Source organism: Mytilinidion resinicola (genome assembly GCF_010093595.1).
Source record: "Mytilinidion resinicola strain CBS 304.34 unplaced genomic scaffold BDZ99scaffold_2, whole genome shotgun sequence".
NCBI lineage: Eukaryota > Fungi > Ascomycota > Dothideomycetes > Mytilinidiales > Mytilinidiaceae > Mytilinidion > Mytilinidion resinicola.
The window spans coordinates 762,782-783,271 of NW_022985438.1; the positions used below are offsets into that span (position 1 = coordinate 762,782).

Here is a 20,490-nt window from a genome sequence, read left to right on the forward strand (position 1 = left end):
ACGGAGTGGGCTTGCCCTGCTGCTTGTAGCTAAGAGTCTTGTAGCTAGGAGTCGTGTAGCTGGGAGTCTCGAGCGGAGTGGGCTTGCCCTGCTGCTTGTAGCTAGGAGTCTCGTAGCTGGGAGTCTCGTACGGGGTAGGCTTGCTCCTCTGGCAGCCACCGTGACCACCATAGCCTGGGCTAGCAGTGACCGTCACCAGGGTCGTGCCACCAACGCACACCTCACTACGTCAATGCGTTAGCAAGCATGAACTTCCGTTGAAAAACTTAGAAGTTGGTTGGTGTGAATTTGTTTGCCACCGCTTGGGGTGCTTCAGTAACACTTGATAAACGAACCATGACTCGTGGGCCCGCAGGATGATGAGGATTGCGTCTCATCAAGTGTAAACAAGGATGATAATATCACGTATGAGAGGAAAATAACTCACCCTGAGCCATCTTCGACTTCTGAGCCGCCTCTCTTAGAAATATGAGCAGGGGCAGCGAGCGCGGCGCCGCCGAGGGCGAGCACAGCGATAGCTGCAGACTTCATAGTGTCTGCGTGTGGTAGCTAGGAGGAGAAGGCCGAGTGAAGAAAAGAGGTGGAAGTGGGAGCATGCGATTGAGGGGGATTGTACATTTAACAGAGTTTGATGAGGGGCCAACAGCGTCCCTACGGGGAAAGCAAAGTCTCGATGACACTGCAAGTGGATACAATTCTAGCTGAAGCTTGACAGATGCAGTGGGGAAGGAGGTCGCGCCGGCTCTTTACCACACAATTCAAAGTCCCGAGAATAGAACAAGACATGGTCGAAGCAGATTGTTGAGGGTCTAGTTGTATAGTAGTGAAGTACAGGCGTATGAGAGACGCCCTAGTGGGGATCTTGTTATGATGCAAATACATCGTGGAGGGAAATCGCGCAATTGGTTGAAGCAGCTGTAAACCCGACGGCGGACGTGGTGTCGCAGTTCCAGGCTTCACCTAAGTAAATATAGGGCTCGGGATTGAGTAGTGAGTATTGTTAGAATGGCGAGAGGTCCGACGGCTTGATGGAGGTGGAATAGTTACGTAGGCTACGGACGAGACCGAGAGGCAGTCCGTGGTTGCGATGATACTGCCAAGGACACGCTATCCTAATACGCATCAGCCAAGGTCAACCTCGATGCCAAATTTAGGGACAGCCTTCCCCTACACCAAACGCTACCATTGTTCTGGGGGTCGTTAGCTCTGACGATCTCCTACAAATGCACCTGTTCAGGCAACTGTAATTTTGGAACTATCCACACTCGTAAAATCTACCGCTGTAATATCGCCGCACACGCCATCGGATTATGAACAGACAGAAACATACTCCCCGAGACCGAACATGCCACCGCCACGTAAGCGCGGTGGCATGGAACGTAGGGTGAGGGGCCCATGGCCTGTTGCTACCTCGCTTGCCAACGTCCAACCAAAAAGAAATCCGACGAGTTTGGGGGTATGCTTGAAGAATTTCTCGCCTCTTCATCAACATCAATAGAATCCATTTCCCGCGCTTCCTCCAATTATGCTTTCCGATACAACGCAGATCACGTCTACCTATTATCCAGCATGCACAACGCGCGTTTTTCTCTTGCCACCAGATAATGCTTTACCTAAACCTTGAAGAACAGCGGCCCATGACCTCACCTTGACACACAAGTTCGGCGTTAAACTCTGAACCATCGAGCGTGAGATAGATATCGAAGTAGACGCGGTAAAATGTGCCCTGTGGGGTGTCCATGCGCTCAAAGTCTTTCTCTAGGTTCTTGCGGGACAAATCCGAGGTGAGAGTGACAACTTCCTTGATACCTGAATGGAGATTAGCATGAACTGGGTTAGATATAGGTGTATTATGAAAAGACTTACGAGGATCTTTAGTATATTCGGGGCACACATCGTCATCGCAAGCGTACAGGATATCCTCGTACATGAGCGTTGCACCCGGCGCGACCTGTCGGAAGAACGAGACCTTGACAGGCTCGCCGATCTTAACACGCTGGCCCTTCTGGACGAAGATCTGGCGAGTGTACTTGCACCTGTCCTTGCCGTCGAGAGACGGCACACGGTACTGCTCGGGGTGATGACCCTCCTTGAAGGGCTGGAGAGTGGCCATGAGGTAGTGACGACGCGCGACACGGTGGGTCACAATACGTTCAGTGATACCGGCGGTGACGGCGCCCTTGACGATAGCGGCGACGGAATCCATAGGACGGACGACCTTGGACTGGAATTGAGGTGGGACGTGGAGCTTGATTTGCTGGAAGAGATATTCTGAAGCACCGAAACCGCCGACAACCAGGACATTCTGACAAAATTAGTCTACGATGCCTAAGGATAGTGATCTAGTATAGTGCAACTTACTTGTAGTGCCCGGTTCTGCGCTTGAATGGCGATGATCTGGTTTCGGACCAATTCCAAAATCCTATTTACTACGGGCTCGAAGCACTGCAAAATCTCCTCGTTCGTGAAGGTCATGTACCCCTCCTCGATGCCGGCTTCGGGGAACTCGGCCTCGATGCCCACATCCACGGCCCACTTCTGGCCGTTGTTTCGGAAGTCGGCCTTTATCCTGTTCTCGAAGTCCATGATGCACTTTGCGTACACTTTTCCAGCTGTCTTGGATCCGTCCGGCAACTTCATCTTCCTAATCTTGGCGCGCAGGATGTTGCTGAAGTTGCGGTTTAGGGCTGTCGAACCACAAGAGTCACCTGACCCAGCTGTACATTCGGCAACGGAGAAGGGCTGCTCTTCTTCCACCTCATAGGCGATCAGATCTACGGTTCCACCACCACAATCGACAATGAGCACGGCGTCGTGCATTTTTAGGTTCAGAAGACCAGTCTTGGAACAGAACATGGCCGCAGCTTCGGGCTCGGTGATCAGCGTCAGCCTGTTGTCATTCTCGTCACGCAGGAAGCCGGCCTGGATTGCTGCAGCACGCGTGGCGGCCTTTCCAGCATCGTTCCAGATGGCAGGCACCGTCAGGTAGTATCTGATGTTGCGTTCTTCTCGGTTGAAGACCTCGCCGAGCGTCTTCTGCAGCTGGTTTCGCATCGCTTGGCGCAGGTGGAACAGATAGTCGGCGGCAACATCGATCTCAGACTTCCCCGGAGGAAGGGGTGGCAGGTTGATAGGATCGATGTAGGTGTTGCCCGAAAGCATGAGCTGGAGCTTGAACCACTCGACTTTCTGCACGCCTGGCTTGGGGTAGCCCGTGGGGGCCAAGGCATCAGCAATGTCTGGGCCCCAGCCAACAACCTTCTGGTACTGGTCGTAGTAGAGCACCGTGGGGATCTATGCAGTCGGCGAGTTAGCAACTATGAGGCTCGTCGGGGCCCAATGGCCTACCTTCTGCTTGGTCTGGTTGCCCGCGCCTGGCCATTCCGTGATGATGTCCTCCTTGGCCTCGGTGTTTGTTGCAAACGCAAACGCAACGCCGGAGAAGGTGGTGCCCTCGAGTCCAGTCAGTACAGAGTCGCCCATTCGGCATGCACACTGCTTACAAAATCAATGCCGACAATCAGCTGCGCCTTGGACCGTCCCGCTGCCTCGACTTCGACTGCCCCGCCCGGTCTGGTGTACGACTGCGGGCCCTGGGGAGCGGGCGCGGCAGCTGGAGGCGGCGCACCGTAGCCTCCGCCATATCCACCTTGTTGCTGCGGCTGCGGAGGGGGGTAGCCTGGCGGGCCCTGGGGGGGCTGCTGGTACATCTGTTGGGGTGGGTAGCCGTGGGGGGCGCCGGCGGTGTGGATGGGCGGCAGTGGAGAGTGCGGGCGGCCCTGTTGCTGCTGGCCAGGAGCGAGACCGCCCGGAGGAGCGTAGGTGTACGAGGGAGGGCGTCCCAGCGGGTTTTGCTGGGGGTTCATGGCGGTCGAGGGCAGCGAGGTGGTGCTCGAGGTGGAGGGCGAGAGCGAGCTGGGTCGCGGCTGGGGAATCTGAGTGCTGCCGCCGGCGGGCGAGACGTTGTTGCTCGATCGGCGCTTCGATCCTACGAGGTTTTTGAAGCGAGCATTCATGGACGACATGAATGTTGCGGGAGGAGGAGACTTAAGGGCGGGTGGGGAGTGGGCGATTTCTACCTAACAGCTGAGGCTGACAGCAGCGAGTGCGGGACCAGCTAGCCCAAACGAACACCAAAGTCCTGGCCGCCACGCAGCGCACCAGCCCGAACGCAGCACGAACTGGCCGCAAGTCAAGCCGCCGACAGAGGCGCAGGCAATGCGGGCGTGCTGGTCGCGGGCGGGCCTGAGGCGTGCGGGACTGGGATCGAGAGGGCGTCTGCGAGGCCGGGGAGGCTGGAGGTTGGCGCGGGTCATCATTCACTCAGGCCGCGCGAGGACGAAGCCGCCCCAGCTGCCACCCCAACACACAGCACGGGGCCGCATGCCCCAGAACGCGGAGTAGAGGACGCTCGTGGACGGCGCGTGCTGCTGCTGCCGTCGTGCTGCTCCGGCGCGCGCTGCGGCGTGCAATACTGCGAAGTGACGGCCAGATGCTGCGCTGGAGTCGCTCCTGCGGCAGGTGTCTCTATCAAGCTCACCGGAAGCGCGGCGGCCAGGCTTCAGAAGCGCCCTCCTCGCTCGTGCTATGCCGCTTCGATCTGCCTGCGCCCCGCTCTTGAGGCGGCCTGCCGTCCCGAAACCGTCCCCTCGTGTGTTCTTTGTGCGGGCTGGAGCTGCGTGGAGTGGAGCTGGATGGCGCTCTCCATTGTCTGCTCGACCCTATTCCTGCTCCTGCGTTCCGAGGTCTGCATGAACTGTGCGATGAGCGCATCCAGTCGATCAATTGGCGATGCTGACCTCTGCAGTGGGCGCCCGACGTGGCTGCCCTTCAGTTGACGACCCTGAAATAACCACGCCATCCACCAGAGTCCCTGTTAGGCCCGCAATCGGTGCTCCTTAGCAACGGCACGATGTCATAGCTGTCTTCGGACTCGTTTCATTCGCGTCGCTAGTGGTCAGGTACTGAAACCCCGGGTCTGCACAGCCACCACGGCCGCCACAGTTTCGTATCACCACCCCATTTGGAAGATTCATTAATGAGGGGAGCGATGCTGTAAAGCAGTGCCAGTTCCAAATATCGACTTACCACAATCCTGTGGATCTAGCTTCCAAACTGCTCAAAACGTGACAGAAAAGGCGGGCTACCAGCTGAGATTCGACGTCCATGCTTTTCTTGAATAGGAAGAAGGTACGAAGCTTCAAGTAAGCATAATTTAGCCCCGTCAAATGCCTAGAAACGCTCTCGCATCCGTTGAGTGCTGAAGATTGAAGTGTGGAAGTTTCTACATATCGTCTCCTGCTGTCCTGGTATTTCTTCTTCATGTCTTGGCATTTTATGCACGATGATTTTTCAATGTCTCCACTAGAAACCACCCAGGAACAGATCCTCTCTGCACCGCCACAACTGCCGTAGCGTCCACTTCTTCTGCGTTACATCCGCCGATCCTGAGCTTGTAAGTTGTCACGCTGGGCATGAAAAAAGTGGCACACTCATCAAGTATTAGCCTAAGTGTACACCTGTCTGCAACTGCATGAAGTGCTTCAACAAGTTTCCACATAGTCCCAAGTAAAGGGCTTTTATCTTGTTCCAATTCCTGAAAATTTTCTGAGACACCCCAAGCAGTGGCAGACAGATGTACACATGAGACAGCTTGGTCTGGAATTAGACGTGCTTCAGCCGGATACAGCTCTCCAAGCCTACTGAGCTTAGAATAAGCACAATATCGAGACTGTATATTGTATGAATGATGTATCCTAGTCCAAGGAAGTGAGAAGACTTCATCGCAGTTACCCCAAGGGAATTGCTCTTTAACTATCTTAAATACATTCCACACTACTTGCGTCAAATTACTCGAGTCAACGGGAATCAATCGACTACAACATTCGGAAATCTCAACATCTGTAACGTCCGGAAGCCTCAGAACAAAACATGCTCCCTATTCTTGAGGAGAGTTTTTGAAGTAGTAAACAACTACCTGGGTGGGTATTCAGGCCGAGTCTCACACCAAGAGGCGGAGCGTTTCCTACACCAACAAAGCCCAAAACACACATCTCGCTAAACTTCAACTCAATGCACATGCAAACGAACAGCAAAAGCACCAGAACCAGCTCAAAATCTCAACGTTTCAACACTTCAAAACCCACTCACCACTCTCTCCACACCCGTCCTTTCTTCCCAGTCCTCCCGCCACCCCCCAACCCACTCCCTAACATGCCTCCTCACCCCCTCCCCCCTCCTCCTCAACGCCACTACCGCCGGCCCAGGAATCACATACCCCGTAAACGCACTATAGACATCAAAAAGAATCCCCGTATCACTCGCCGTATAAAATCTCTCCGCGCTCACCCCCACTCCCCGTCACCTCAATATTCACACACTGCGGATACGCCTGCGCAACGTTCGCCTGGCCCACCGTATGCAGCGCAATAACCTCATGCCTAACCACATACCTCCCACTCTTCAGCCCCTTCGGAATCGTCGTGCTCGCGGTAACATTATCCGCAATCAGCGTATCCGTCGCCCACGTGCCGGGGTCATTCCCCTCGACCCAGCCCGCGGCGGCGAGCTTCACGAACTTGAGGGAAGTCTTGTCGACGGTCGTGCAGTCGCCGCCGCAGTCGGCGATGTAGTTGATCACGAGCCCTTTGTGGGATGCCGGCCAGGTGTTCCATTGGAAGGAGAGGGTGGAGCCGGCGGTGATAGGGATGGAAGCTTGGCCGTTGGTGGCAGATTTGTGGCAGATTGTGTCGGCCGTGGTGAAGGCTGAGGGCGCGATGATGCCGTTGTCGAGGTTGTCGCAGGGCCAGCCGGCCATCGCGGGGATCGGGGTTTGGTATCTCATCTCGGCGTTCCAGCCCGTGTACCAGGTGTCGTTGGCGACGATGCCGGTGACATGGCCGTGGGCGGCTATAGAGGGGAGGGAGGAGAGCAGAGGGAGGTGGAATAGATGGGATGGGGGCGCCATGGTCGGCGAGAGGGTATGGGAGCTTGGCGGAGGATAGGGATGTTTCTTTTCTTGACTGAGCTGAAGGAAGGAAACACCAGTTAAGGAAATAGAGAGATATATAGACGCAACACCTGAATCTATAATGAAAGTAGTCGAAGACCTTTCTATCACCATGCCGGCAAGCCACGGAAGTGAGCATCTCACAACACCTGACAGCCGAAATATATATTGATTGCACGATTTCTGCCCTCTCCATGTGGTCCGCACACCAGCTCACCACGCGTCACTTGCGCTCCCCTTGTGCTCATTGGAGGTAAAAAAACAGGAAATCGGACAGGTGAGATATGATCAAGGAGGCATGATTATATTAACCTGCGGCAGTCCATAAGCCAGGCCTGTGGCGAGCTTCGTCTTGGGCGTACGCGGGAATGTAGCCGTGAAACAAAATTGTTCTCGGAGCAATGATTGAGGAGAAGGAGGGAACACTTTTGACGAGACGTCGCATACCACGATAGTCGTTCGATGTTTTTCCTGTTCCACGATCGTAGGACGGGAGAGATATATCACATAGACAAAGGAAAGCAAGACGAGATAGTCCTTACTGTATGTAAGCACCAAGATTCCAACTCTTCGAAGAAGCGTTGAAATCACAGTAGCCTGTAAAAATCCAGCGAACCTATGGACCTCAACGTACACACCACCTTCTTCATCCTCATGACACATCTACTCCCTCTCGCTCCGCGACTAAAAAGGCCAACGCGGCCAAATATCATCCCAGAACAGACACAAAACGTAGTTTGTGGTTGGATCGCGGCGGAGATTGGACCTACCTAGAGCGCGACTCGGCCCGTGACCCGTCGGACCTGGCTTCATTAACATGCAAGATCGCGTTCGGCCTTCTCGATAGGGATTAGAAGGGTTGGCGGAAGAATGCGGGGATGGGGAGAGGACTGACAAGACTTGCACATGGAAGCTGGAAACCATCTGCGTAGTTATCTCCACTAAAGTCACAATCCCACACACAGAATCGGCGAGTGTGAATTTTTGGTGAGACCCGTAGGCCCCTTGAAATCATTGAATTTTTTTTGGTGGTAGATATCTACAGAGAAACAGAGAAGGTACCATTTTCATCAGAGTCCGCCCCTAGTAAAAGTCCACCGTTTCCCAACTTCCCACCCCCAAGCCGCCCCCAGAGTAACACACGACGAAGACACGTATGGTCACTCCACCAACGCCGGCCATGACGGTCTGGTCCCATTGCCCAACGCCGACAGAGAAAGAAAAAACCGTGGAGTTGGGGAAATTACCGTCCTAGATAGGCTAATAAGCTTTTTAAATACACCGAGAAGTTCCTCTGACTATGAGGGGATGCTGAAGTCTGGTCTATTTTTTTTCTCGCTGTCTTTGTGGTTAGTTTTCAGAACACAGTTACGAACCTTGCAAGGGTAGTCCATTCTGGTATGGGCATCGTGTGAGTCAGAACCTGACGCAACGAGGCGCGAAGATCTTGCAAGGTCGATATCGGTGGGGTGGGAGAGCTCGAGCTCGAGCTCAAATCGGAGAGTCTTCGGAGAGAGGGTGTGCCGAGGCGCTCTAGATAGTGGCTAGACGTCAGAGGTTCAGGAAGCTCGAGAGAGGAATCGCGTGTCGCGATGCGGAAAAACTACCGAACGAACAAGATTACTCAGTGATTCAGGACGGAGTAGGGGTCGGGCCCCCGTTGGTTGATCGACGCTTGGAGGAGTTACTCTGAGTATCCTAAAACGCGTGAGTCAACAGGTCAGCATGAACTCTCAGCGAACACGCTCGAAGCGCGATTATGGTTAGTAAATTCATGTTGGGAGATGAACTGGAGCTTTTCTTAGAATGGTACGCACGTCTATGCCTGTATCGGCGAAACTCCGCTTCACGGGTTTGGCCTTGACCCTCTTGACCCTGACTGGTCGGACTTCTCCTTCCTCGAAAAGATCGAGTGGTAGATCGTAGCTTCAAGAGGTCAGCATAGAAACAGCAAGAATGGGGCGGGGAAACACGCCTTCGGGTGTGGACCACGCGAATAGCGTTCTTGTCCTCGTCGTAGCTAGTGCTACTAGTGACTAGACGCTTGAAGTCTGAAACTGGGAAGGAAATGTCGAGCTTTTTGGCGCCCTCTGTATCAAGAGTATCATGAGTAGCCAGCCGCCTGGTAGGGATAGAGGAAAACATACCTTCGCGCAACTTGAGTCCGATATAATGTGTGTTGGTGTATATCGTGATGGATTCAGCGTCATTCGCGCTATCGCCGTCAGCTGTCTTCGCCGGCTCCCTTTCGTCCGCAGACTTGTCTTCTTCCTTGACCACGAACTCCACGCTTCCTGAGAGTACCCGATCTTTTTCTGCTTGAGTCTTGCATCGGTGGAAGCGTTCGATGGCCTTGTAATAAGGGTGCGCTACTTCCACTCCAGAGTCAGATTCGTCTATGCCCTTAACAAGTAGTCTCAGCCGAGACTGAACCCAACCAGACCACATATTCTGCTCTTCCTTCGTTCTGCTTGCGGAAATGATACTGAGGTAGTACTTGTAGTCCTTGGTGAAGAACGTATGGCGTTCGAACAGGTCGTGCCAGCTTTTCTTCCCTGTGTAGATGAGGCTGGCGATCGATTTGCCACGCTCTAACTCCTTCATAATGACGCTCTTGGTCGAATGTGTGACGTTGTGGGTGGCACACATCGAAGGGAAGGCAGGAGTGATGATTGGCATGAGATGTTGCTTGTCCCCGCGATAAATCTGGGGGTTCCAGACCTTCAGTCCTAGAGCACCATCTTCGACAACCTTCAGCAGCACTGGACGTGGCCATGGCCACTCTGCGTAGATGCTGAAGAACTTGACAGCGATGGTCGCTCCGCAAGCGTATGGATACAACTGGCAGATACGGGCCACCATCATTGCCCAGGCGACGCCACCGGGAAAGCCGAAAACGTTACCGTATATTCCACGGCCTACGAGAGTTAGTATAAGATCAAGAGAGGTACAACCAAGCAACTTACGTTGGGCCCATAATTTGATCGCACGAGTTGCGTGCCGGAAAGTCTTAGCCTGCGGAATCAATTGAAGCAACTCGTCCGTTACCCGGGTCCCGTTTACGCTGCGCATCATAGTCTCATCCAAACCTCGGAGAATATTCTTTTCCGTCAGCTCCAACGATAGCTTGATGGACGCTGATGGGAGAGCAGCAAAGATCAAGTCGATGCTGATCCCGCAGTATTCGATTTTGATGATGGGGACGTGAGCGTCGGGGACTGGGGTGAGTTCTTCGATGTCTCCCGGTTTCGAATGTTTCTCGAGGCATGGAGGGAAGTGTTCGAAGAAGTCCTTGAAGGTGACGTGCCGTGGCGCAACAACAAGAGTGTCAATGTCGGAGCCTGCGAGTTGGGATTAGTGAATTTTCTGAACTGCACATGCCGGGCCGTTGTAGTCGTACCTGGACCATACACTCCCAGGCGGTAGCTCCCGAATGTGAAGATCTTCCCTCCAGCGCTATCAATAGCGGACTGCGAAAGGCCCTTTGCCTTGCCGACAATGCGGACGAAGTCTTCGGTGACCTTCTGGAACAGGTTCAAGACTTTAACTCTGCGACAGATTAGAAGGCGACTAGAATGAAGGAATGTTAACGCTACCTTCGATCTGTTGCTTCCTGCGACTCAAAGTTATTTTGCCGCTTTAGTTCCTCGATGAGCTGGCGGTGGACCTCCAGATCCTTCTCGTCCGGCATCAATTTCGACACAGGTTCGGTGATGCCCCATCGCTCTCGTACTTGGCCATCCATGATGAACTAGGTATTATGGTGGTTACGACAGGCAGGCTGTCCGGCGTTGAAGGTAGGAAGTGCAGGTGTGGACGGACGCGGCGGTGATGAACTGAGGAAAGCGTTGGCCGATGTCCTCATCACGAGCCAGAGCAAAGGAGCGTGGTCGGTGAACGCTCAAGGTTTCATGACGAGCCAGCGTAGTGAAGGTTCTTCGATGGCCTTTTGATATTATTGAGCGCCCCCGGACGCGGCTCAGCGACGTCCCAACCCGGGAACAAATATGCCAAGGATGACCCAACTTAATCACGTGATCCCGCCTTACTTTCGCGACCCTCACTAAGACTGGCCACATCAAAAGCATCGTCTCCCCATCACTTTGTAGAGCGTGGCTTCATCTCCTCGTTTCATTAGAACGAATTTGATTCATACGAATCAGTACACTTGAGCATGCCGCTTCCGTCCCATCTCTCCTATAAATCTGCTCTGGTCCTCCTCCCTCCTTCATCAATAGTAGCACCAATCGAATCTATTCGCCAGAAGCACGATAAGCATTTCCGTCGTTGGCCTCCTCATATCAATCTCATCTATCCATTTCTCGCTGCGCCTTCTCAAGGCTTAAGCTTGGACGGCCAACAAAGTGAGCAAAACAAGACCTCAGATCTTCTGCACAACATGCACAGCCAGGGAAATGCAAGTGTATCTACAAATGCCGACTCTTTGAGCTCGAGAGCAAACCTTGGGCAAAGACTGACAAAGGTCGCCGAGACCGTTCCGCCGTTTCGTTTCCTTCGTGCTGATCCACCTGGGGTTTTCAACCACAGCAAACAAAGCGCGACCGTGTGGCTGGATCCGATTAATAATGCTACTCCCTCTAATGGCGACGAATCTCTATCTCAAGCTAGTTTACAAACGTCACCGCTTTACCAACTTCAGGGTTTCTTGTAGTCGGAATTTTCAGAGTGCAACGAAGACACGCGACCATTCACGCCTCATCTCTCGGTCGGCCAGGCTTCCGGGAGCATCAGCACATATCGCTTGAGAGACGAAGCACAACGCGTGATTGAGACATTCGGACGCGAAAAGCTAGACGAAGGAAATAGCAAGCAAGCACCTATCGGGGGCTTCGAGTGGCACGTTGATACCGTGCATATCATTGAGAGGAGCGGCTTTAAAGGGCGATTCAAGATTGTCGGATCATTCAAATTGTCAGACGATACTTCATCCCCACTCGTGTCAGGGGCACCGACCTTCTGCAATAAGAATATACACAAAAGCCACTATAAGCCCGGAAATGGACTCCTCTAGAAACACATACCCATACTAAACTTCGTTACAACGTCAAAGAGCCCACCTTCTCCGATAACCTATCCTTGTGCTTTGCAAAGAAATCTCTCAGCTTATCATCGAGCCACTTCACATCTTCCTTGCTATCTCCAGGACCTTGAGACTATCAGTGCCAGTTCATTTGAATGGATACTCTAGAAGCTCACCGCCTGCCCAATGTCCCCAAATTGAGGGGAAAATTTGTAACTCTCCAATTCCGGGTTTCATATTCGCAACTTCGATCTCCGAATCTTCTGGACTTAGCACATGTCAGCCGTCCAGTCGCAAAGTCTCAGAAAGAACTTACGGGAAGTAGAGATCCGTTTGTCCTGGCAAAATGAGCGCTTTCGCTTTTATTCCCTGCATAGCTTTTGCAAAGTCTCCGTTATATGGCTCCTGTTGCGAACAATCGCCGGCTTGCCAGGTATGTGCCATAACTAGCATGTTCTCCGGATCTTCAGAATATCAGCTCAATCAGTCGTCGGCGACTGCTATGAAGCTGGAGCACGACCTACCTTTTGAGCATGCCCACTTCTCCCAGAAGTTTACCATCTGGTAAAACAGTTAATGCTGATGAATCTGGAACTCCTATAACAGGCACATACGAAATCTTCAAGGTCTTTGAATCCGAGAACCTTCTCATGGAGCTTTTCGCGATAGAAAGCCTGACTGAAACCCCAGCCAGCATACACCCGACCGAGCGCTTTCAATCCATTGTTCTTCTCCTCTTCTGTGAAGCCTCGATACTCTGAGCCTGTTGCTCGGAGTTCTCCTTTCGATATTCCGGCTGAGGACGTGCCTTTTGCTGCAAAAAGGCCTGATTTGACGCCTTCGAGGAACACTTGGTTGTGCAGCGATGTCTTGGCAGAGCCGCAGAACGGCACTACAAGGTCCATGAAACCCGGATATTGCGTGGCCCATTGATAGGTTTGCCCTGCCCCCATAGACCAGCCCAGCACGGCGCGGGCATGGGTGATGCCCAAATGCTTGGTCACGAGGCTGTGTTGTGCTTTCACATTATCGTAGAACAGAACGTCCGGGAATGGCCTCAAACTCGGCGTATTGGATGGCGATGATGACTGTCCGTTGCCAAACAACGCTGTCACGATAATGAAGTACTTCTTCGGATTGAGCGTCTTGTCTTCACCGATGAGCCAGAAATTGTCCGATATCGCTTATTCGGTTAGCCTCTGGTATGTACGTCCAAAGATGTAGCCAACCTCCGGAATACCACGAAGGGTAGATGATTGCAGGGAGACTCGGGTCTCCAAACGTCTTGTACGCGATATACGCGTCTAAAATTTCTCCTCCTGACTTCAATTTGAAGTTTCCAAGCTTGTAAGTGTCGAACTGGTCCGTCATGATGTTGAATCCAAGGCTGAATTAGAAGTTGAAGACTCCTTCGCAGCAAAGGAGATCACTGAGGCTAATCAAGGCGTGCTTCATGTTCATCATTCATCCAAACTCATCTCCCCGCACTTGTCTTGCCTTATCGTGGACCCGCTGCCCGCCTTCTGTTACCGCTTCTAGCCAGAGGCGGGGCAATTCCGCGTTGATGTCCGCTCCACCTGCCGGGCGGTCTAACAAAAGCAACATCACCACAGAGCAGAGTATATTTGGTGTCAGGATAGCTACGACCATCCGCCCTGAATATCAAAACCTGAGACCCCGGCAGAGGAAGCTTGCCCTGGTCCCTTTCTGCTGATTTAGGTTGACTAAGCAGTGGGCCTTGCGTGCGACAATTACGGATCAGCTACCACTCAAGTGAATATCACTACTTCACGGCCCACTTCCACCAGAAGAGCTACTGCGCCCAGGAGATTTCCCATTATCTAGGATTTTACCCCATATCAGATCATTCTCAAGTAAAGCAGCGAAGATGAGTGCGGATTCGAAACAGCATCTGCTGGACGCCGAGAAGAGCATCAAGCGCAACCCACACCCCGATTTCAAAAAGGTTGAAGCTTCTCGTCCCAAATGGGATGAATCGAAAGGATTCGCATATACACAGACCAGGAATCCCAATTGGAAACCTGGCGATGGGCCGAATGACGGCGGAGAATGCCTCACGAAGGAACATCGAGAAATCGACCCTTACGCGAAAGGTCGCCCTGCGGTCTTCAATTACAAACTCCTCATCTCTGCGATCGTCCCTAGGCCAATAGGTTTTGTCAGCACAATATCAAAGGATGGTCAGTGATTGAAACGCTGATGGTAAGATGTCGGTGCAGTGATTGATTGGAAGAACAGGATCTAGCACGAATCTCTCGCCCTTCAGCTACTTCAACATGGTCAACCACGATCCTCCTGTTTTCGTCATCGGGTTCTCCGGAGGCTTCAGCTTGATGAAAGACAGTCTAAGGAACCTCACCGAGACCGGCGAATGTACGCATCTGTATCTTTCTAACTCTTTGTTACCTTCTAATGCTAGAATTCCAGGTTGTATCAATATTATTTCCGAGCACTATATCGAAGCCGCGAACTCTACCTCAGTCAATGCGCCCTATGTGAGACGCTTCTCCTGGTTAGGGTTATGTTGAGATTACCCGAAGACTGACATAGGCTGAAATTATAGGGTATTTCCGAGTGGGCTCTCTCCGGACTGCATCCAGCTCCTTGCAAGAAGGTCGCCGCTTCCCGTGTTAAGGAAGCTGTATTCAGCGTTGAGGGGAAGCTGATGGACACTAAAGAGTTTGAGAGTCGATCAACAGCGGGCAAGAAGACAGGGGTGATGACGATCATAGAGGGGGTCAACTTCTGGGCGCGAGAAGACTCGGTGAACGAGGAGGGAAATCAGATCGATCCCGACGTATGTGTATTCTTTTGCAAGCTTCAAAGTTCTTACTCCGAATCTACCCAAGCTCAGCCATCTCACCAACAGATTCTTCGCCCTATGAGTCGTCTTGGTGGTATCACCTACGGCCGACTTGTCGATGGAATGGAGTTACCTCGTCCAGAATACAAGCATATGATCGCTTCGGACGAAGCACAGAAGCTAGCGAAGCCAAAGGCAGAAGGACAGTAAGATAACAATTGATCTGATCAATGCTGGTTTGCCACAGGCAGCCAATTCGAGAAACAGGTATATGGTAGCTCCACGACTTTGAAAGCGAAATCTCAGGTATTACTAGTCATATTTCAATCGGCAACCAGTGGTATTATCACATAGGTACTAGATCAATAGAATTGCCATGCCCTAGGCTAGATTCTTCAAATACGTAAACAGCAGATCCTCGACTTTAAGGTGCTCTTCTTTCGGTCCTTTTTACACGGAAACAAAGGGAGACAAGATCATATAATCTGCATATAGATCACGGAGCACCCGGACCGACTGGCAGGTTGACCCCAGAAACCTGCGAAGACAGGTCACTCAACAACCACCCTACCGCCCGCGCAATATCTTCTGGCTGCACAAGCTGCCACCCCTGCGTATCGATAGGGGCATTCTCTTCCTGTGGAGCAAAGAATTGAGCTAACATAGGCGTTGCAGTTGCTCCTGTAGTATTCGTCAGTAATCAATTTTTATTCGGGCTCAAGCTGACGAACCTGGCGATACCGCATTAACTCTAATCCCGTGGGGAAGCACATCTTTAGCCACACTCTGGGAGAAATGCACAACTGAAGATTTCGACGTGGAATAGCCATACGTGTCTGGACCGTGAACCAGAGCCGCAATACTCGCAATGTTGACGATGCTTCTTGGCCCCTTTGGAAGCGCTACCATTGCTCGGATCTGCTCTCTGGTGGAAAAGAACACGCCGTCCAGGTTGATTCCCATGGTCCGACGCCAGGTCTCGTCGGTCTCTTCCAAGACAGCCGGCGATTTGCGTACGCCTACCGGCTGAGCAATTCCAGCAGCGTTTACGGCTCCGTCCAAGGCACCAAAGGCCGATATAATGCTCTCGATCCAAGCGGCTACGGACGCAGACTTTGAGACATCGACTTTGAAGGTATGGACCTCCGTAGAGGCGTTGATAGACTGGAGCTCTTTCTTGATAGCCTCGAAATTGGCGTCTTGGAAGTCGCCGATAGATATGGCACGGGCTTTCGATTGCGCGAGGAGACGGGAGGTTGCTAAGCCCATGCCAGATGCTCCGCCAGAGACAGCATAAACCTTTCCAGCTAGAGACTCCATACTTTCGGATACTGACTTCGCTCGGGTTTAGAAGCAGGGAGGTATTTTTAAAGGTTTAGAATGGCGACTTTTAAAGAGAAGTATTAGCTAGATCGTTGAAATCGGTTCTATGACAGAAATGTAAACAGTCCCATTACTTCCGTCAATGAGCACCTAGACTTACATGTCAGGTCACACGAGATGAAGAGCTGGATGACGCTTCTTCCGTATACCGCTGGCGAGCCCTTTTATGCACTCCATCACGACTGAGCCCGACTCACTGACAATTGAAGCTGCCGGAAGCTACAGCGTCCGTACCCGTCCCATTTGTTTTATGCAAATGGTGTAACGTAAATTCAGCTACGCAGAGTCTGAGTGTCGTGCGGGGTTAACTAGGTAGTCTTGTGAGAACGCGGGGGTGCTCTAGTGCTCAGCTACCCCGGCCATCATGCATGTGTGCTCTACAACCGCACCTCAACCAATTGTAGCCACCATAAACCAGACTGCAAACACGAAGCCACCAATCTACGTGTATTTGTAGTGTAAAGCCGAATTATACGCGGTATTCGGAATCTTTCACCCTCACTTTGCCACAGCCGGCATTCGGAATCGTCCCGGACGGCTCGTGGAACTACATATACTAACGGAATGACAACGGACGCTCTTCCGTCCATCGTGCTTAAGTGTGCATCCGGTTGATGGGGATATCCGGGTCATTTCGGCCCTCTTTGGGAGGCTGGGAGGAGTTCCCAGTGGGTCAGGGCGTCTCATGTCCTCGAATAGTGCAGGTCAAGAGAATAGTAGAGAGCGTCTCTCATTAATCCGCCGGATCCCGTCCAGGATTCTGTGTTCGCTCTACCAAGGGGTATAAGCGGGGGCGGTAGGCATATTGGAGTCCGCCTATATAACCTGACCCTTCCCGTGCCGTTCTTGTTTTCCATTTTCTCGACTCTCCGAAACGCCAAGCATCATGTCTACCTTTAAGTATCCAATTCCTAGCGGCCAATTCATCCATGGCGAATTTGTGAAATCAAAGGGGACGGAGAAGGTGACTTTAAGGTCAGCTGTAGACGATTCGGTGGTTGCGGAAGGTACGTTTCTCCCATTGGCAATGCAGTTCAAATAAGATACTGACCCAATTCCAATATTAGAGCTCTTCTACGCCAATACTGAAGATGTCGAGCTTGCAGTTGAATCCGCCGCCAAAGCCTTCCCAGAATGGATAGCTCTATCACCGGTACGCAACTGTTTCGAACGTAAGACTCGAGACTCACTAACGATTCCTAGTCAACGCGCGGCCAGCTCCTGTGGAAATACGCTGCGTTAATTGAAGAGAACGCCGAGAAACTAGGCTACCTAGAATCCGTTCTCGTAGGCAAGCCAGCCTTCTTTGGCGGCTTCCATGAACCCAAAAGCGCCGGTGACCTCTTCAGATATTTTGCTGGCTTTTGCGACAAACACGTTGGAGAGGTCCAACCGGACGATCAGGGATTTCTACGAGTTCGTGTTTTTGTCTTGCCTCCGTATAGCCTTTCAAAGTTTTCATTTGAAACTTCGAGAAGGGGCCATAGCTGACAGCCCCAGATCGTCCGCAACGAACCCCTCGGAATCTGCGCCGCCATAAACGCCTTCAACAGCCCCATCATCACATTCGCTATGAAAGCCGCGCCCGCCCTCGCCGCCGGCAATGTAATCATCAGCAAAGCCTCCGAATTTAACCCTTTCAGCTCTCTCCTCCTCGGCCAGCTCGCTATCGAGGCCGGTATCCCCCCCGGCGTCCTCAACATCCTCGTCGGCGCAGGTGAAGCTGGCGCAGCCCTCGCCTCCCACCTCAAGATTCGCAAGATCAGCTTCACGGGCAGCGTCGCTACCGGCAAGAAAGTACAGGTTGCCGGCACGAACTCGAACCTTAAGCGCGTGACGCTCGAGCTTGGTGGCAAGAGTCCCGTGATAGTGTTCCCAGATGCGGATCTTGGCCATGCCGCGCAGTCGGGCGCGAGTTTCATGGCGCTGAATGGGCAGGGCTGTATCCTAGGCACGCGGATTTATGTGCATGAGGATATTGCGGAGGCGTACCTGGGGGCATTGAAGGCGATGGTGGAGCATAGTGCTAGCACGCTCGGCTCAGATCCGCATGATATGACCACCATGAGCAGTCCGCTGTACCACCCGCAGCAGAAGAAGACGGTGCTGGGGTTCTTGGAGCAAGGCAAGAAGGAGGCGGAGACAGTGACTGGGGGCAACAGCTGGGGAGAAAAGGGGTTATACGTCGAGCCGACCATCTTCTTCAAGCCAGCTAAGGGTGCGGAGATTGTGGCAAAGGAGATCTTCGGGCCGGTGGTAGTTGTAGACACGTTCAAGACTGAGGAAGAGGTGTTGCAAAAGGCGAATGATACTGAGTATGGGCTTGGCGCGGCAGTGTTTACCAAGGACATCGATCGCGCGATCAGGATTGCGAACAAGTTGGAAGCAGGGACGGTGACGGTGAATAATCAGTTGCCATTCCATCCAACTGTGCCGTTTGGTGGGTACAAGAGCAGTGGCGTCGGGAGAGAGAATGGTAAGGCAGTCTTGAAGGAGTACTCACAGACCAAGTCTGTGATTATACAGTAAGTATTCCAAGGATCTGCGGTCAAGACTTAACGCTAACGACGGCTTAGATACTCCACGACGGCCTAAAGGGGGGGAATAGACAGTTCATGTAATCTATGCCATTCACTTTTACTCTGCATGATACTCTCAATGCGCCCACACCTTCACTCTTCATTTTTCCTTCATCAGCAATCGCCACGACAGTGAACCAGCACAGCACGCGTCAATCTCACGGCGAACGGCCTCCAATCCTCATAGCTTCACCGTGCCGCTACGTGGTAGCCCTGCTACTCCTGGGGTATATCTACCCCTCCCTCTCCTTTTTTCTCACTCACCAACTCCCACCACACACACTTCCAAGAACTCAGACAAGTCCTGAGCTCTAACAACTTTCCCAAAAGCTTTTTGCAACCAACAACTTTCAGCAAAACATGTTCGGCGGAGGCTTCGGCGGAGGCTTCGGTGGACCCGGCGGACCTGGCGGACGCGGAGGCGGACGCCGCCGCGCACCTCGCCAACCAGAGCCCTACGACTCAGACGACGATATGAGCGACGGCATGGATCCAGGCATGGGTCCAGGCATGGGTCCAGGCATGGGCAGGCGTAGGCCCGGTGGCAGAGATCCTCGTATGTTTGGCGGTATGGGCGGTATGGGAGGAGGCATGGGGGGAATTCAACGCCCTGGAGGCATGGGAGGAGGAATGGGCGGAATGGACGGAATGGGCGGAATGGGCGGAATGGGCGGAATGGGTGGAATGGGTGGAATGGGCGGAATGGGAGGCATGCCAGGCATGGGAGGTAGGCGACGCCCTGGAGGTATGGGAGGCATGGGAGCAATGGGAAGCATGGGAGCAATGGGAGGCATGGGAGGTATGGGAGGGATGCCGGGTATGGGAGGCAGGCGACGCCGTGGAGGTATGGGAGGATTTGGTGGTCCTGGATGTCCATGCCCTGACTGTCAAGGCGGATAACGATGACATGCGGCAGAGCATATACTAGCCAAAGTCAGTTTGAGAGGATCTACATTAGCGTGGTAGCAGAGATGTAGGTAGACAGGTAGATAATGTGACTTATTCCCTTGATATGCACTTCACATCGCGCCCCTGACTACTTCACGCTTGAACATTAGCATCAGAACAACACAGTGTAATCCATGTCACAGAGATGTCAAGACTTGACTACGCTCTTAGATATGCCCACGTTCATACCCTACGTGGCTTTAAGACTTCGTGCTATATTTATCACTACTTTCTTCATTTTCCTTACTTTCTCCACAACTTCTGACTTCTAAACCTCTTCCAAAGACCTTTGACCTCTAAATCTCTTTAAAGACTTCTGACTACCCGGCATCATCAATCAACATGTTCGGCGGACCATTTGGCGGCGGATCCTTCCGCGGCGGACGCGGTGGAGGATCTCGCAGCACTCATAGCACACGAGGTACTCAGAGCACCCACCACGCTCACTCACATGCAAACTCACAAGCCCACTCGCATGCCCAATCCCACCAACCTCATCAGGACGCCAACGGCGAAGAACTCATCGGCGGTCGCCCTATCTCGCGGATCTTCTGGCAGCTCGAAATCTCTATGATCCATTGGACAATCCTGATCACGACAAGTACATCGCGGACGGTATAGAGAAGGAATGAATCGGTGCAAAAATGAGTCGAGACGAGAAAGGCGCTGACTTCGAGGCGTGCGAGGTGAGAGCTGATGATTATCA

General features: G+C 52.7%; 10 protein-coding genes across 10 annotated transcripts in view; 4 read left to right on the top strand and 6 right to left on the bottom strand.

Moving 5' to 3' along the window:
* BDZ99DRAFT_493809 (uncharacterized protein) overlaps positions 1-531 on the bottom strand; it is a gene marked incomplete at its 5' end in the record, with an annotated part of 4,315 nt that extends 3,784 nt beyond the window's left edge. Inside the window, 2 exons of the mRNA XM_033723265.1 lie at positions 3-224; positions 428-531. Of these exons, the coding sequence (XP_033582818.1) occupies positions 3-224; positions 428-531 (326 nt within the window). The remainder of the gene's footprint in view (positions 1-2; positions 225-427) is intronic.
* Positions 532-1,278: 747 nt separating this feature from the next.
* BDZ99DRAFT_432663 (actin-like ATPase domain-containing protein) lies at positions 1,279-4,044 on the bottom strand. Its single transcript, XM_033717354.1, has 5 exons — positions 3,504-4,044; positions 3,349-3,453; positions 2,362-3,294; positions 1,867-2,305; positions 1,279-1,809 (listed from the first exon to the last, which is right to left on the bottom strand). Exons 1-5 carry the CDS (start codon positions 4,023-4,025, stop codon positions 1,610-1,612), a joined length of 2,199 nt encoding a protein of 732 aa, XP_033582819.1. The 5' UTR covers positions 4,026-4,044; the 3' UTR covers positions 1,279-1,609.
* Positions 4,045-6,234: 2,190 nt separating this feature from the next.
* BDZ99DRAFT_363919 (glycoside hydrolase) lies at positions 6,235-6,934 on the bottom strand (the record flags this gene model as incomplete). The annotated part of the gene is made up of 2 exons (XM_033714719.1): positions 6,235-6,336; positions 6,365-6,934. Coding segments are annotated over 2 exons (672 nt in total), but the record flags the coding sequence as incomplete, so codon positions are not given.
* Positions 6,935-8,591: 1,657 nt separating this feature from the next.
* Positions 8,592-10,963, bottom strand: BDZ99DRAFT_457804 (Poly(A) polymeras-like protein). Its single transcript, XM_033718770.1, has 6 exons — positions 10,606-10,963; positions 10,410-10,558; positions 9,976-10,350; positions 9,157-9,927; positions 8,985-9,099; positions 8,592-8,935 (listed from the first exon to the last, which is right to left on the bottom strand). Exons 1-6 carry the CDS (start codon positions 10,752-10,754, stop codon positions 8,782-8,784), a joined length of 1,713 nt encoding a protein of 570 aa, XP_033582821.1. The 5' UTR covers positions 10,755-10,963; the 3' UTR covers positions 8,592-8,781.
* A 220-nt stretch (positions 10,964-11,183) lies between these two features.
* On the top strand, positions 11,184-12,041 carry BDZ99DRAFT_376368 (uncharacterized protein; the record flags this gene model as incomplete). The annotated part of the gene is given in 3 exon segments (XM_033715022.1): positions 11,184-11,647; position 11,670; positions 11,682-12,041. 3 exon segments carry the CDS (start codon positions 11,184-11,186, stop codon positions 12,039-12,041), a joined length of 825 nt encoding a protein of 274 aa, XP_033582822.1.
* A 25-nt stretch (positions 12,042-12,066) lies between these two features.
* BDZ99DRAFT_377213 (homoserine acetyltransferase family protein) lies at positions 12,067-13,421 on the bottom strand (the record flags this gene model as incomplete). The annotated part of the gene is made up of 6 exons (XM_033715058.1): positions 12,067-12,176; positions 12,227-12,318; positions 12,367-12,514; positions 12,575-12,611; positions 12,665-13,233; positions 13,280-13,421. 6 exons carry the CDS (start codon positions 13,419-13,421, stop codon positions 12,067-12,069), a joined length of 1,098 nt encoding a protein of 365 aa, XP_033582823.1.
* A 297-nt stretch (positions 13,422-13,718) lies between these two features.
* On the top strand, positions 13,719-15,288 carry BDZ99DRAFT_457807 (uncharacterized protein). Its single transcript, XM_033718771.1, has 5 exons — positions 13,719-14,251; positions 14,310-14,444; positions 14,499-14,566; positions 14,635-14,868; positions 14,941-15,288. The coding sequence occupies exons 1-5, from the start codon at positions 13,939-13,941 to the stop codon at positions 15,082-15,084; spliced, it is 894 nt and encodes a 297-aa protein (XP_033582824.1). The 5' UTR covers positions 13,719-13,938; the 3' UTR covers positions 15,085-15,288.
* Positions 15,289-15,370: 82 nt separating this feature from the next.
* Positions 15,371-16,194, bottom strand: BDZ99DRAFT_471178 (short chain dehydrogenase/oxidoreductase CpoX2; the record flags this gene model as incomplete). Its single annotated transcript, XM_033721712.1, has 2 exons — positions 15,371-15,555; positions 15,606-16,194. The coding sequence occupies 2 exons, from the start codon at positions 16,192-16,194 to the stop codon at positions 15,371-15,373; spliced, it is 774 nt and encodes a 257-aa protein (XP_033582825.1).
* A 552-nt stretch (positions 16,195-16,746) lies between these two features.
* Positions 16,747-18,925, top strand: BDZ99DRAFT_493816 (aldehyde dehydrogenase). Its single transcript, XM_033723266.1, has 5 exons — positions 16,747-17,264; positions 17,325-17,410; positions 17,461-17,673; positions 17,758-18,782; positions 18,834-18,925. Exons 1-5 carry the CDS (start codon positions 17,144-17,146, stop codon positions 18,850-18,852), a joined length of 1,464 nt encoding a protein of 487 aa, XP_033582826.1. The 5' UTR covers positions 16,747-17,143; the 3' UTR covers positions 18,853-18,925.
* Positions 18,926-19,196: 271 nt separating this feature from the next.
* On the top strand, positions 19,197-20,405 carry BDZ99DRAFT_565784 (uncharacterized protein; the record flags this gene model as incomplete). Its single annotated transcript, XM_033727512.1, has 2 exons — positions 19,197-19,635; positions 20,251-20,405. 2 exons carry the CDS (start codon positions 19,197-19,199, stop codon positions 20,403-20,405), a joined length of 594 nt encoding a protein of 197 aa, XP_033582827.1.
* Between the last annotated feature and the right edge of the window lie 85 nt (positions 20,406-20,490).